Source organism: Simochromis diagramma, unplaced genomic scaffold, assembly GCF_900408965.1.
Source record: "Simochromis diagramma unplaced genomic scaffold, fSimDia1.1 OVJJ01000321.1, whole genome shotgun sequence".
NCBI lineage: Eukaryota > Metazoa > Chordata > Actinopteri > Cichliformes > Cichlidae > Simochromis > Simochromis diagramma.
Window position 1 is genome coordinate 7,098,440 of NW_024386772.1, and position 13,490 is coordinate 7,111,929.

Genomic DNA, 13,490 nt, shown 5'->3' on the forward strand with positions numbered 1-13,490 from the left:
GTTACACGTTTGTAAAGTAAGTCTGTCTTTTGGTTTTCTTGATGTGCAGGCTATCATTTTTTTGTATTATAATTGTGTACTCTCAATTCATATATTTTGGAATTTGTCAAAAAAAAGTCAATACTTCCGGCGAGGGCATTCAAAATAAAAGTTTCAAAACGATTTAAGAACGAAGTCCTGGTGGTTGTATAGTGATCACGTGGTTATGGTTCGTCGGCGTCGTCGATCGTCATAGGTTTCCGGGACACTTCCGCTTCGAAAGTCGAGCAGTAACCCTGTCAAACGGCCGAGCAGTCCACAACAAACAGCAAAGAGGCAACTGTAAGATAAAAAGGAAGAGACGATCTCCACGTAAACAGTAAGGACAACTATTTGTAAGGTTATAAGCAATTTTGTTAATATTACGCTAACACTAATGTATTAATTTGTGGGCTAAGTAAGTGAAGCTAATTGCTGAACAACAGGTGTGCCAAATTAGCGTTAGCTAGGCTGCTCATTCGGCTAATTGTTATCCAAGTTAACACAGCCCTATTTCAGTAGATAATAGTAAAATAGCATGTCGTTGCACTAATGTTAAAGTTCGCCTCTAACCAGTAACGCTGGCTACTCTAAGCACTGCTGTCAGCTCGTGTTTGCATTGCTCCACCATCGCTAATTGGCTCTTCTGTTATGGTAGTGTTGCTGGATCAATACCTTGTAAAAATGACAAAGGTTTTGTTTATTCTAAGCAGCTACTTGTAGGCTTTCTGACTTGTTTGGCTGTAATGGGTGAAGCCTCTGTAGTCAGGTGATTGTACCACCTGTCTGACGTGTTTGAGCGCCTCTGCTGTTAATTATTGAGCTAAATGCAAGGCGTTTAAAAGGTGTAGTTGCTTATGCTTCCAAACCTGCTTTAGTTACATGTACACTCAGCGGTGATGGAGGTCTTGTAGTCGGTGAAGCTTACTACAGCTACAGGTCACATGCTCCCCTTTAATCCAAACATAAGCCTTGTGTGGTAGTTTTTTACAGCAGGGGGTTATTATACTGCTTAGCTGCAAAGCATAAAATCTATACCTTTTAGTTTTAGCTAAACGCTCTTTAAGAGGTGCTTTCTCATGGCCTTGGCTCTTAACCTGTGTTTTATATTTACAGCAGAAATGAGGTCCTCTTATTGTGTTGCAGTAGCGCAGATCAAACTCTTTGACCATAAGTGCATTCTTGCACTGATCATGAGATCAGCATGAGGCCTGGCTTTTTTATTTCTTCTTTCTTTAAAAAAAAAAAAAAAAAAACTTGGCACACTGGTGTTAAACTAACACCTCACTGTTAAAGGCTTCCTCATTAGTGACAGAGAAAAGTGCAGAATGTAGAACTGTTAAGGTCTACTACCTTTTTTTTTTTTTTTTTTTTGCTTTAGCGTTCTCTAATCTTTTATATTTGTTGAGGTGATTTGTGGATTCACGGGTGCTGAGTGCTCACATCTTGTAGCAACATGGGAGAGCTCTTCAGAAGTGAAGAGATGACGCTGGCTCAGCTCTTCCTCCAGTCGGAAGCTGCCTACTGTTGTGTCAGTGAACTGGGAGAGATTGGGATGGTCCAGTTTCGTGACGTAAGTCTGTTTTTTTTTTTTTTTTATCAAACTTCTAAAGCATTACTTTTTATTATCTTCTACTATCTGAAAGTCGCATTAATTAATTATTACGGTCATGCATGTGGTGACGTAAACAACATCATTAGTGGCACTATTGAGAGAGTGGATGCCTTCTGCATCATGTGCTCACAGCTGACCCTCATACGTGCATGAGAAAAGCCATTCCTGACAAGTCCTGAGGGAAGCTTTGTTCTTGAGCGTAAGATGGACAGTAACACAGAAGCTCTGTGCATCAGCATGTCTTGTATCATCAAATCGTCTCCATTAGTTTAAGAAACTATACCCATTACAGAGTTTAGACTTAACAGAATATATTAAGTCTTAATAGTGTTTACAAAAACCTGCATTATGGCAGCTATTGGTTATATTCTTTTAATTGAATTGTTTATATTCGTTGAACCTTGTGTGTTTTTCCTTTGCAGCTGAATCCTGATGTGAATGTGTTCCAGAGAAAGTTTGTCAATGAAGTACGACGATGTGAGGAGATGGATCGTAAACTCAGTGAGCGCTCTTAAATGTTCATTTTTCTATATCAAACTGCATTAGTTAAGTTTCCACCCCTTAAAGTATTAAAATACAGTTATATGAAGATGGTAGTTCATTATCCAAGCTTTACCATTCACTTGTATCCCTTTTTTTTTTTTAAACACCTTCTGAAAACCTTCTTTTACATTTCTCTCATAGGGTTTGTGGAAAAAGAAATTAAGAAGGCTAACATCCCAATACTCGATACAGGAGAGAACCCAGAAGTTCCTTTTCCAAGGGACATGATTGACTTGGAGGTGATTTTTGTTTCTTAAAGATAACTATAAGTGCTGTCATCTGCTACTTCAGTCAGCTCATCATCCCTCTCATTGTTTCTCCATAGGCCACATTTGAGAAGCTGGAGAATGAACTGAAGGAAATAAACACCAACCAAGAAGCGCTAAAGAAGAACTTCCTGGAACTGACCGAGCTCAAGCACATTCTGCGTCGCACACAACAATTTTTTGATGAGGTCAGCTTAACTGCACACAGGCCTATAAAACAGCAGCGCTCCAGCCTGTCAGTATAACACTGCCATAGCCAGAAAGGGAATTGTGACTTTTACATTTACAATCTCTAACTGTAAATGCTGATAGGCTGCCTGGTATGGTCTTTGTTTCATACAGACGGAAGCACTTATTGCTGTTATTGACGCTTTGGTAAAGCAGTGTTTGCACTCATGTCTTTTTATGGCTGTTCACATGCTGACCCATTTACACTGGTTATTCACAGTAGTTCCTGTACATTAAACGCCCTGCTGTTTAGTACTTGACACTGATTTCATTCCAGGCACTTTGTTCATTTGCCAGACTTAATCCTTGCTTTTTCACCTTTGGCCAGCACCTATTTCACTTCACTGCCTTTGAAAGCAAACCTGGCTGTTGACTTACTACATTAGGTCATCTTTTACAAGTTATTATGAGGCTTGATGAAGGTGAATCATTAAGCCAGATAAAAAGATGTTCAGCCATTAACTGGAGTGAGAAACTTTTTTTTTTTTTTTTTTTTTTTTATTAAGCTCCCATCTGAATGTCAACATTGCTGTAAATAAAAGCAGTTTGAGACATTTCATGGCAGTTTTCGTGTGTCTGTGTGTGTGTACACTGTAGAGAAATGATTATGTTGCTATTGTTGCTAATGATTTGTTGTCTGTCCTGTAGATGGAGGATCCCAGTTTACTTGAAGAGTCATCCATTCTCCTGGACCCAAATGAGCCCGTTAGAGTGGCTCCTCTCAGGCTAGGGTGAGTCTGTTTTGTAGTACTGCACAATTTAAATACCTCCCACAGATGAGCTCTGATTGCCCCTCTTAGTCAGGCATCCAAGGTCACCTAAAGCAGAAATCCATGCAAAGTCTATCTTCAGTTCAGAATTCCTTCAGTCCGCACCCAAAAGTGATTGTTTTAGCTTTCTTGTCTTTGAAGTTAATCAGAGGGTATTTATATTCCTTTATTTATCTTTCTAACATATTCTATAGATTTGTTGCTGGAGTCATTGGCAGGGAGCGGATTCCCAACTTTGAGAGGATGCTATGGAGAGTTTGCAGAGGTAATGTGTTCCTGAGACAGGCAGATATTGAAGATCCTTTGGAAGACCCAACTACGGTAAGTGCTGCTCACAAATGAAACAATTGTGAAAGTAGTTGAGATGTTTGTGTTTTCTAACTTAACTTGGTGATGTTTCCACAGGGTGATCAAGTCCACAAATCTGTCTTCATCATATTTTTCCAAGGAGACCAGCTGAAGAATCGAGTGAAGAAAATCTGTGAGGGGTAGGTGAATTTGCATTTCTACTGTTAATGAAGTGTCGTTGACCAATAGATTTTTTTGCTTACTTATTAATGTGTTTCTAGATTCAGAGCGACACTGTACCCATGTCCAGAAACCCCACAGGAGAGGAAAGAGATGCTTGCTGGGGTGAATGCTCGCATTGATGACCTGCAAATGGTAAATACACATACTCAGAACTGTCTTACAAACACTGAAAAGCAAGCTTCATTTGGTTGTTTCTTTTTTTTCTTTCTCATTTTTGCTCTGTCAGCAAGACATTTTTTCTTTGTCATGAAGACGTTACCACATTTCCTCCTCTTGCTCATGAGGATGTGAGTTATGTTCTGTGCAGAGACATGTACTTTAACAGGAAACCACGTTTTTGTTTTTCTTGTGCGAGTAGTGCAGTGTGTTTCCTAACTCCTCATAGCAGTTGTCTACTCCCAAAGTGGCTCAAGGGAATCCCTCCTTCCTTTTGCTTTGCAAATGACACTCCTCTTGGTTTTTGACCATGTAATGTTACAGCAGGTAAAAGAAGTGTTGAACACAAATCAGTTTTCATTTTCTAAGTAAATGTATATCTAAAGGGGTTATTGACATGAAATTCTCACCAGATGTCAGTAACAACCTATCCATTTTATACATAAAAAGAAATGAAACCATAGATGTCCATAAAGTGTAATAATGAGAAATGAAACCGTAGAAAAGGTTTTGAGTACATGAAGAAAGAAAGGTATAAAAAAAAAAAAAAAGCATGGAAACTTATCTTAGAGTTAGAAAACAATCCTGCCACTTAGTTCAAATTAATATTAGCTAGTTCAATCCCAGCTGATGACCTAAAAGACGTTGTCTCATTACCAAGATGCCAACATGTCATGATGGGTAAATCCAGTGAGCTCTCTCAAAACCTTTGCAGCCTTATCGTTGCAAAACATACTGACGCCATTGATTACAGAAGAATTTCTAAACTACTGAAGGTTGCAGTGAGCACTGTTGGGGCCAAAAAGTAAAAAGCATAATTAGAAGAGTTGTCCAAGAGCCAAGGACCACTTGTGGAGAGCTATACAAAGACCTGGAATTTAGCAGGTACAATTGTTTCAAAGAAAATGATAAATAATGCACTTGACTATCATGGCCTGTATGCATGCTCACCACAGAAGACTACATTGCTAAAGAAAACAAGCCTGTGAAATACTGACAGAATGCAGTCTGGCCAGATGAGACCAAAGCTGAACTCTTTGGATGCCATAATACACATCATGTTTGGAGGTCAAAAGGCACCGCTTACCATCCCAAAAACACCATACTAACAGCGAAGTTTATATTATTAAAGGAAGGATTAATGGGAAAATGTACAGAGACCTTTTTGATAAAATCCTACCTGAGCAATTCATGTGACTAGTTTCTCGATATGAAATATTCAACAAATCTCAGTTCAAGCATGTTCAATACTTTTATTTTTCCCTGTGTTATTTTTTTTAATTATTACACTATTTTATGTTTATTTTTAATACTTATTTTACCCACTGTACATGCAGTGCTATGGGGGTTTTACGTCATGTTACACAGACTCGGGTATCACTGAGGTCCCACATGCTACTTCACTCTGTCAACCTGATGTGTCAGCACAGTTCAAGTGTCATGTACTCGGATATTGATGAAACTGAAACAGTTTAAACCACAGGAAGTTTAAAAAAAAACTTGCACAAGACAGTTGCTTGATACTCAACATGCCCTGTGCATGACAAATCAATGGATACTACTTTGCTCCTCTGCATGCTGGGGGAATGTGAATCTCTGTGTTTGTGGATTATGCTTGTTGCTACTTGGGCATGAGATCCACGTAACAGAATGGCATGTCAGTTTTGTCTCAATAGCAGGCAAGAATTTGGGTGTGGGAGACAACAGAGATAGATATGAGCCTTCTCTTTGCTAGTCATGGGCTGGGCTTTTAATCTCAGTCATAGAGCAACATACCTGTGAATATTCTGTCTCCCTTATGGGAATTCCTTAATGGATTAGACACAGTGTTGCTCTTTAGCATGACCTTTTGCTCACCATTTATGCCAGTAAAAGGAACGTCTGATTCATTTATACTTTTTTTTGTTTTCTTTCGATTCAGTTTAACATTAGGGATGTGTAATATTAGATTTTTACCTTCAAGGTCATCAAAAAAAATTATAGTAATATTGTGATAGATATAGAAACTTGAAAAAAAAAATTAAAATGAATCAGTTTCATTAACCGTGTCCTTGGTTTTAGTAAAATGATTGAATTCGAACTTGAAACTAAATGAAAATAAATGTGTATTGAGGTGCAGAGATGTGTGTAACCTTTACTGTACAAAACCATACGCACATTTACACAATGTCTAGTTGTAAGGTATTATATTTCACACACCTGTTATTGTAATTTTATGAATGGTAAATGTCAGTGAAGAACATGAGTTTCTAACAATTATATTCAGAAGTTTTAATAATGGGTCTGATTTGGAGAAAGGCACCAGGCATCATTACACTGATGCAGTTTCTGCTGAAACATGATGGCAGGAATGGCTGTTGGCTTTCTGTGTGACTTGTTTTTAGGGAGTCTCATTGACATTCATAGATTTATTTATTTATGTGGCCAAAAGAATTCTTCATGATCTCACTGATCATGTCAAAAAAAAATGTATTGCTACTGTGGCCATCACTGCTCTTGTTTGTCATTAAAGGTGCTTAACCAGACCGAGGACCACAGGCAGAGGGTCCTGCAGGCTGCAGCCAAGACAATAAGAGTTTGGTTTATCAAGGTGAGGAAGATGAAGGCCATCTACCACACCCTCAACCTGTGCAACATCGATGTCACTCAGAAGTGTCTGATTGCTGAGGTGTGGTGTCCCATCTCAGACCTGGACTCCATTCAGTTTGCCCTGCGTAGGGGGACGGTGAGTAACAGAGGAGCAGTTTATATTTGGTGTAAACTAGCCAGTCAGGTTTTTACAAGGAAGATGATTTCATGTTTGAAAAAAAATCAGTTTCTACTAAATGTTTTGGGTTTTTTTTTTGTTTGTTTTATGGTTGAGTCCTTTTTGCTATATTGTCTAGTTCTACATGTGGTGTAACAATAACAAGAACTCGTTATGGCTCTCAGCACATGATCCGATTCTTGGAATAGCTAGTTTTGCATTGTTCCAGGCTTGGTGATCTAAAGTTAGGACTTTTGTTGCATGACGTTCATATTTTTTTTATTTTTTTATTTTTTTATTTTGGTTTTAGGAGAAGAGCGGCTCTACTGTGCCTTCCATCCTCAATAGAATGCAGACCAAACAGACCCCTCCAACCTACAACAAGACAAACAAGTTCACCTCAGGCTTCCAAAACATTGTGGACGCTTATGGAATTGGCAGCTACCGTGAGATTAACCCAGGTAAGCAAACTATGAATTCTGTGTGTTAATGCCCAGCTGGTTTGTGTGGACCTTTTTGTATAATGTGGCAGTAGGTTTCTATAATCTGTTTACTCAGCTGGCTTAAGTATTGAGTTACAGGCAATTAAAAGGCTTTTACTTCAGCTGCCTCATCAACCATTATCACCATGTTGGAACATTGTGCATGTTTCACTCATTTCTTTCTTTCTTTATTGACATACTACACCACCCTCCACCCTCGTATGATGCCTGCCTCCTTGTCTCCAGCACCATACACCATCATTACGTTCCCCTTCCTATTTGCGGTTATGTTTGGCGATCTGGGCCATGGGACACTCATGACCTGTGCTGCTCTATACCTTGTGTTAAGAGAAAGCAGACTGATGGCGCAGAAGAATGATAATGAGGTATGGATCCCATCATTACCATCTCATTAGTCCTAAACCATCCCTTGTCGATGCCACACAAGCACCGATTCCACAGGACATCGTGCATTTTATTTTCACAGTTTCCTTATGAAAGTTCAATATCTTTTTGTGACAGATATTCAACATGATGTTTGGGGGGCGCTACATAATTCTGCTGATGGGAGTCTTCTCAATGTACACTGGCATTATTTACAATGACTGCTTCTCAAAGTCCCTAAATGTGTTTGGGTCTGGATGGAGTGTCAGACCAATGTTCAATTCCAGAGCTGGAGGCAACTGGACGTAAGTGTCACTGGTAATAATTGACAAGAGCTTTAACACAGGGACTTCTTTTTTTTGTTCAGTATGTAAGCTCAAAAATCTGATCTCTGTCCTCATTCTGTTCAGGGACGGTACACTTAATAGCAGTACAGTTTTGCAGTTGGACCCAGCAGTTGATGGAGTCTTCAATGGGCCGTACCCCATTGGCATTGATCCAGTAAATCATTTTGTTTTTAATCTTTTGGAGCTCCATATTTATACATCTATGTCAGCTATTTTGTCTGTCAGTTACCAGAAAAAATCCACAAAAGTCAGCAGTCATTGGCAGACATAAACTAACCTGAATACTCACATAGTTTATAATTCGTAATTGCATTATTTCTCAGATATGGAGCATTTCTGTCAACAAGCTGTCATTCCTCAACTCCTTCAAGATGAAGATGTCTGTTATCCTGGGGGTAATTCACATGCTGTTTGGAGTCACGCTAAGTCTCTTCAACCACCTGTGAGATTTCCATACCTATGTATAATTATGCATTGATTCTTATGTTTTTCTTTTTGAATTTGTGGACTTCAAATATTCTTTTTGTGGTTTTCCTCAGGTATTTCAACAAGCCCCTGAATATTTACTTGGGTTTCATTCCAGAGATTATCTTCATGGCCAGCCTGTTTGGCTACCTAGTCATTCTGATCTTTTATAAGTGGGTCTCCTATGGTGCACGCACTTCCAGGGATGCTCCCAGTCTCCTTATTGCCTTTATTAACATGTTCCTGTTCAATTACAATGACCCCAATAATAAACTATTCTACAGAGGACAGGTGAGATCAGCATACTTGCAACTTTCTTTTTGTCATGAATGAAGAGATCCATCTAACTGTCCTTATTTTTTTTCTCTTGTACTTACTTTCCACCTTTTTTTTTGTAGATGGCCATACAATCCCTTTTGGTGGTAATCGCCTTGGCATGTGTCCCCTGTATGTTAATAGTAAAAACTCTGGTTATGCGAAGACAGTATTTGTGGCGGAAGCATCTGGTAAGATAAAACAGTCTGCGCTCACAGTCACTCAATATACTTTTATAATAGATTTAAATAGATTACCTCATTAAGTTTCACTGCATTACAGGGTACACAGAACTTCGGAGGAATCAGGGTGGGCAATGGGCCCACTGAGGATGAGGCTGAAATCATCCAGCATGACCAGCTCGCACAGCAATCTGAGGATGAACCTGAGGTAAAAGATGTGTTCCCACAATAACACTGAAGTCAAACATCAAAAGTTAATGTCTTTTTGTATTACAATAATTGCATACAGAGCATAAGTAACAACAGGACAGCAGCTTGCTGGAGTAACTCGGGAGAAGCACAAGTTAAAGGATCTTTTCACATCTTTGAATAATTTAGTCTTTCAACCTTAGTTGGAGACAGAAACTTGATGCCTTGTTTTTCCATTTCCACTCTTACTGTCAACATCAATAATGAATACAGACATTATGGATCCATTTTCTTGTAATTCCTGCACAGATTTAACACAACCATGAACAGATGGCGAGTAGTGAGTTATTTTACCTGGACTTCATAATTTTACTTATGTAATCTGATTACTCGTTTTATTTTAAGATGATCTGAAAGCACAGTGTGCTCATTCGCTAATGTTGGTTTCACTCGATTCTCCTTTTAAATAATTAACTGGTTTCTCTTGTTACTTTCCTGTTTATTGACGTTTGCCTGTCCGTGTGTGTGATGTCAATAACCAAGCGTTGCCTTTTGTCACCTGCTTTCAAGGCCTGTGAGGAGGAAGAGGTAGGACAGGAGCTCATGCTGCACATCCCCTCATGTTAATATACATGTCTTCAAAGTCTTTCCTTTACTGCCCCTGCTTTGTTGTCAACCATTGCCTGCTGCTACTAGTTGCGTCTGAATGTTTGTCATTGTATGGTCCGGTCAGGGACTTCTAAATGTATTCTATTGAAAATGGGCAGGGATTCGTCATGTGGCGGGTGCCAGTAGGCCAATGCTTCCCTATGGTCTTGGTGATGTGCATGAGGCATCAGGAGGGCAGCTGACTCTTTGGGTTCACAGGTTCTTATGATGATGATACCTCTTCTTATTTTCGGGGTTGATGATCTACAACAAAAAATGGCTTTTCTGTCAATTCCCTCAATCATTGGTGACACATATTAAAGCTGACTTCTCCTCTGTGGACCTCAGGACCTGTTTTAGAGATGTTGTTTTCTACTTTTTTTTTATGCTGAGTAAATGAAACCACTAACTTTTACCCACAGTTTAACTTTGCGGATGTAGCAGTGCATCAGGCCATTCACACCATAGAGTATTGCCTGGGTTGTATCTCCAACACTGCTTCCTATCTGAGGCTTTGGGCCCTCAGTCTGGCTCATGCACGTAAGTCGCTTCACCTGCAGTATTCAGTTATTTAGTAAGAGAATTGGCTCACTGTATTAACACCTAAATGCTTTGACTCTCAAAGGAATCAGAGTAGTAAAGTTGGTGTGTATGTGCTTTCTTATTCACAGAGCTGTCAGAGGTGCTGTGGTCCATGGTGATGCGCATAGGCCTTTATTCTCGCAGCCTTGGAGGCTTCATCCTTCTGGCCATAGTATTTTACGGCTTCGCTCTTCTCACAGTTGTTATTCTTCTCATTATGGAAGGCCTGTCAGCGTTTCTGCACGCATTGCGACTGCATTGGTAAGTTTAGTTTTAATGTTGTTTTTTAGGATTTGTATATGTATTTGCTTGGGTTTGATATTAAACATACACTAATACCTTTGTGAAAACTTGTTAGTGTTGAAGGATAGGACTCCTTAAGGCAAATTACTGTCATTGCTACAAAAGCAAAGCTCTAGCTCCACCTGCAGGCTACAATTAAAGTCTCAGTGACCATCCCAGGTGCTCAAGTTAACAAACTGGTTTTCCAATCATCTCTCCTGGCCTCTGTCCTGGAATAAGTCTGCTCTTGTCAATGTGGTGCTGTTCATTTATGCTCTATGTGTGGCATGCATAACAGTCTGTGGCTCGGCACCGATGAGCCTTTGTTGCCTCCTCATAAATGTCTTTGTCTGGCTTTGCTGAATGTCACGCTGGTTTTATAGTTCACCGGCACATTCACAGAGCACGTCTGTGTTGCAGCCGGCCTTCACGATAATTGTCCTTTCCACAGGAATGCTGGCTGAGCGTGCTTTCACAAATTGTCTTCATGGACAGTCTGTTTACATTTTAAGCGAGGGAAACTAAACGACCCCTCCCCCAATCAAAATATTTTTATTTCCAGTGATATCTGGAAACTATGTAATTACTGAACATCAAACTGACAAAACTGATACGCACAATGTGCAATATGTAATACTACATATTTCTTCTTGCCACACCAGACGGGCTTTGGAATGAATGCTATCCATGGCTGCTCAGCTAAAAGGTCATCCAGCCATCACTTAGCATTGGCCTTTTTTAAAAATAGACCCTGATCATTTTCCTGAAGGGAAGAGGCTTAGGTGTCTGTCCCAGGATGTAGACATGAGCTTATGCAGGTGTGTGCAGACTGTGGAATGAAGAGCAGGGGTCATCAGCCGCTACTGCTCTGCTCAGCATTAACCAAGCTGCCAGCTATCGTCACTGTATGCACGACAAGGTTATTGTATGAAAGTATATATGTCTTTTTTTTCAGACTGATTTTTATTGATTTCTTTAATCGTAGGGTGGAATTCCAAAACAAGTTTTACTCAGGCAACGGCTTTAAGTTCCTACCTTTCAACTTTGAAAGCATCCTGGACGGCAGAGCTGAAGACTGAACAAATCCTCTTCCTCAGTTCATGCCTCTAATCTGTTGAATTTGTGTGGTGGTGAATAGTGATATTTTTTTTGTGTGATGCAGTTTCCACCTACTTGTTACCATAGCTACATAACTACTACATACTATTTACTTAGTCACTTGTCATCGTGTCTTGTGTTTTAAACTTCCCACTAGAATTGGTATCTGGAATATGTATTCAAACATAATTATTTATTCATTCCTTAATAGCCTTGATTCTAATCTGTTGTCTTCTTTTAGTCGGGCCTTTTTATTTTATCTGTTTTATTTAGTTAAATGTTATTTATGTATTTTTTTTTTTTTTTTTTGTTTGTTTTTTTCTCCCTTTATTGCACTGCAACTTATGTACCATATACACCATGTTTAAAGTTCATATCTGCTGCTGATGGATTTGGGGGATGACAGACTTGTTTTCTGATTTCCTTGTATGTCTTCGTATTGTTATATTCTAATTTTCTTTGCTTTTCAGAATCATTTCTCAGTCAAAACCTTGTGCACTGCACAGCTCATCTATTTGGTTTAATAAGAAAGAAAATGCATACTAACCTCACACAGAGCTCTATAGCTCTGAAGGGAATGTTAACCAGTTCTTTGCAAATGAAAAGACTTTTTCATCCATTTGAGCCATTGATATGTTTTGTCTCTGTTCTCTCTGACGATCTACGTGACAACAGGGGAATCTATAGGTGTCCTAGTAGGTGGATTTTCTGTAGAAATGTTGCACTGAAATCATTGCACATTGTCAGTCTCACTTTTGATTTTGGGTCCTGTATTATGTTTTCATTTATGCTCAGTTTTTTGATTTGACACAGTTAGAAAGCAGTAAGAACCACATACAGCAGACATGATCTTGTCAGAAAGGATTAAGCATCACATGAACAATAAAGTGGGAAAGGCTTTAAAATGTGGTGTTTGGCTTGATTTTTGCTTATCTTACTTTCTGCTGCAGCAGTAGAGCAAAAACAAAAAGGTAGCACTTTATTAAGTTTGTTAGTAAGTGCTTAGGTCATCATTTATATATCATTACTCATCCTTAATATGCTATTTATGTATGTTTATCCATCTGTTACTGTTACACGATATACAGCTATAGCTATCACTGCTAGTATAATCATATCAGTCATAATACATCTTAATGAATGGCATAACAAGAGGGAATAATGCTATATAAATGATGAATTAACCATTTGCTAATACCGTAATAATGCCCTAATAGAGTGAAATTATTATAAAGTGCTACATACAAAAATTACCTTTTTTAAATGTGTATTTAGAAATACATTTTGACTTCTTTTTTTTTTTTTCTCAATCATGCCAAACTTAATGTATGGACTTTAAAGTTTTTAGAAACACTTTACATAAAATCTCAAACTTTATGTATAATGATTTGTTTTACTTTAAACCTCCTCTAGGTGGCACTATTGGGTCGTATATGCAGCTGAGATGGTTCATAAAAAAGAATTGATTTGATCACTCTAGAGCTAATAAAGACACCTAAAGTTGCTTTTGACTAAATATTTGGACAGCTGGTTTTATTATAGTACTTTCTGACCAATGATGCTACCTGTCATAAGGAAATGTATCTGCTAGTGCACTGATGAACTGAAAACATGTTTTAACTGGCCCCTTCTTAAACACAACC

At 38.7% G+C, this 13,490-nt stretch overlaps 1 protein-coding gene across 2 annotated transcripts; it reads left to right on the forward strand.

The window, feature by feature from the left end:
- The first annotated feature begins 197 nt into the window (after window positions 1-197).
- On the forward strand, window positions 198-12,752 carry atp6v0a1a (ATPase H+ transporting V0 subunit a1a). 2 transcript variants are annotated; one of them, XM_040045907.1, is made up of 22 exons: window positions 198-358; window positions 1,428-1,591; window positions 2,056-2,134; window positions 2,318-2,415; window positions 2,502-2,630; window positions 3,319-3,401; window positions 3,635-3,761; window positions 3,846-3,928; window positions 4,010-4,103; window positions 6,640-6,852; window positions 7,184-7,334; window positions 7,602-7,741; window positions 7,878-8,044; window positions 8,150-8,240; window positions 8,410-8,528; window positions 8,626-8,842; window positions 8,950-9,057; window positions 9,149-9,256; window positions 9,781-9,825; window positions 10,308-10,425; window positions 10,557-10,728; window positions 11,735-12,752. In XM_040045907.1, exons 2-22 carry the CDS (start codon window positions 1,475-1,477, stop codon window positions 11,826-11,828), a joined length of 2,553 nt encoding a protein of 850 aa, XP_039901841.1. In that variant the 5' UTR covers window positions 198-358; window positions 1,428-1,474; the 3' UTR covers window positions 11,829-12,752. The 2 variants fall into 2 exon arrangements, with proteins under 2 accessions (XP_039901841.1, XP_039901850.1); XM_040045916.1 differs by lacking the exon at window positions 9,781-9,825.
- The last annotated feature ends 738 nt before the right edge of the window (window positions 12,753-13,490 follow it).

What these genes read in the sequence shown, in the direction of transcription:
- atp6v0a1a (XM_040045907.1), top strand. Translation starts at nt 1,475, where the DNA reads ATGGGAGAGCTCTTCAGAAGTGAAGAGATGACGCTGGCTCAGCTCTTC. An exon ending in GGATGGTCCAGTTTCGTGAC is followed by an intron (nt 1,592 to 2,055) that starts GTAAGTCTGTTT and finishes TTTCCTTTGCAG; the next exon opens with CTGAATCCTGATGTGAATGT. An exon ending in CACAACAATTTTTTGATGAG is followed by an intron (nt 2,631 to 3,318) that starts GTCAGCTTAACT and finishes TCTGTCCTGTAG; the next exon opens with ATGGAGGATCCCAGTTTACT.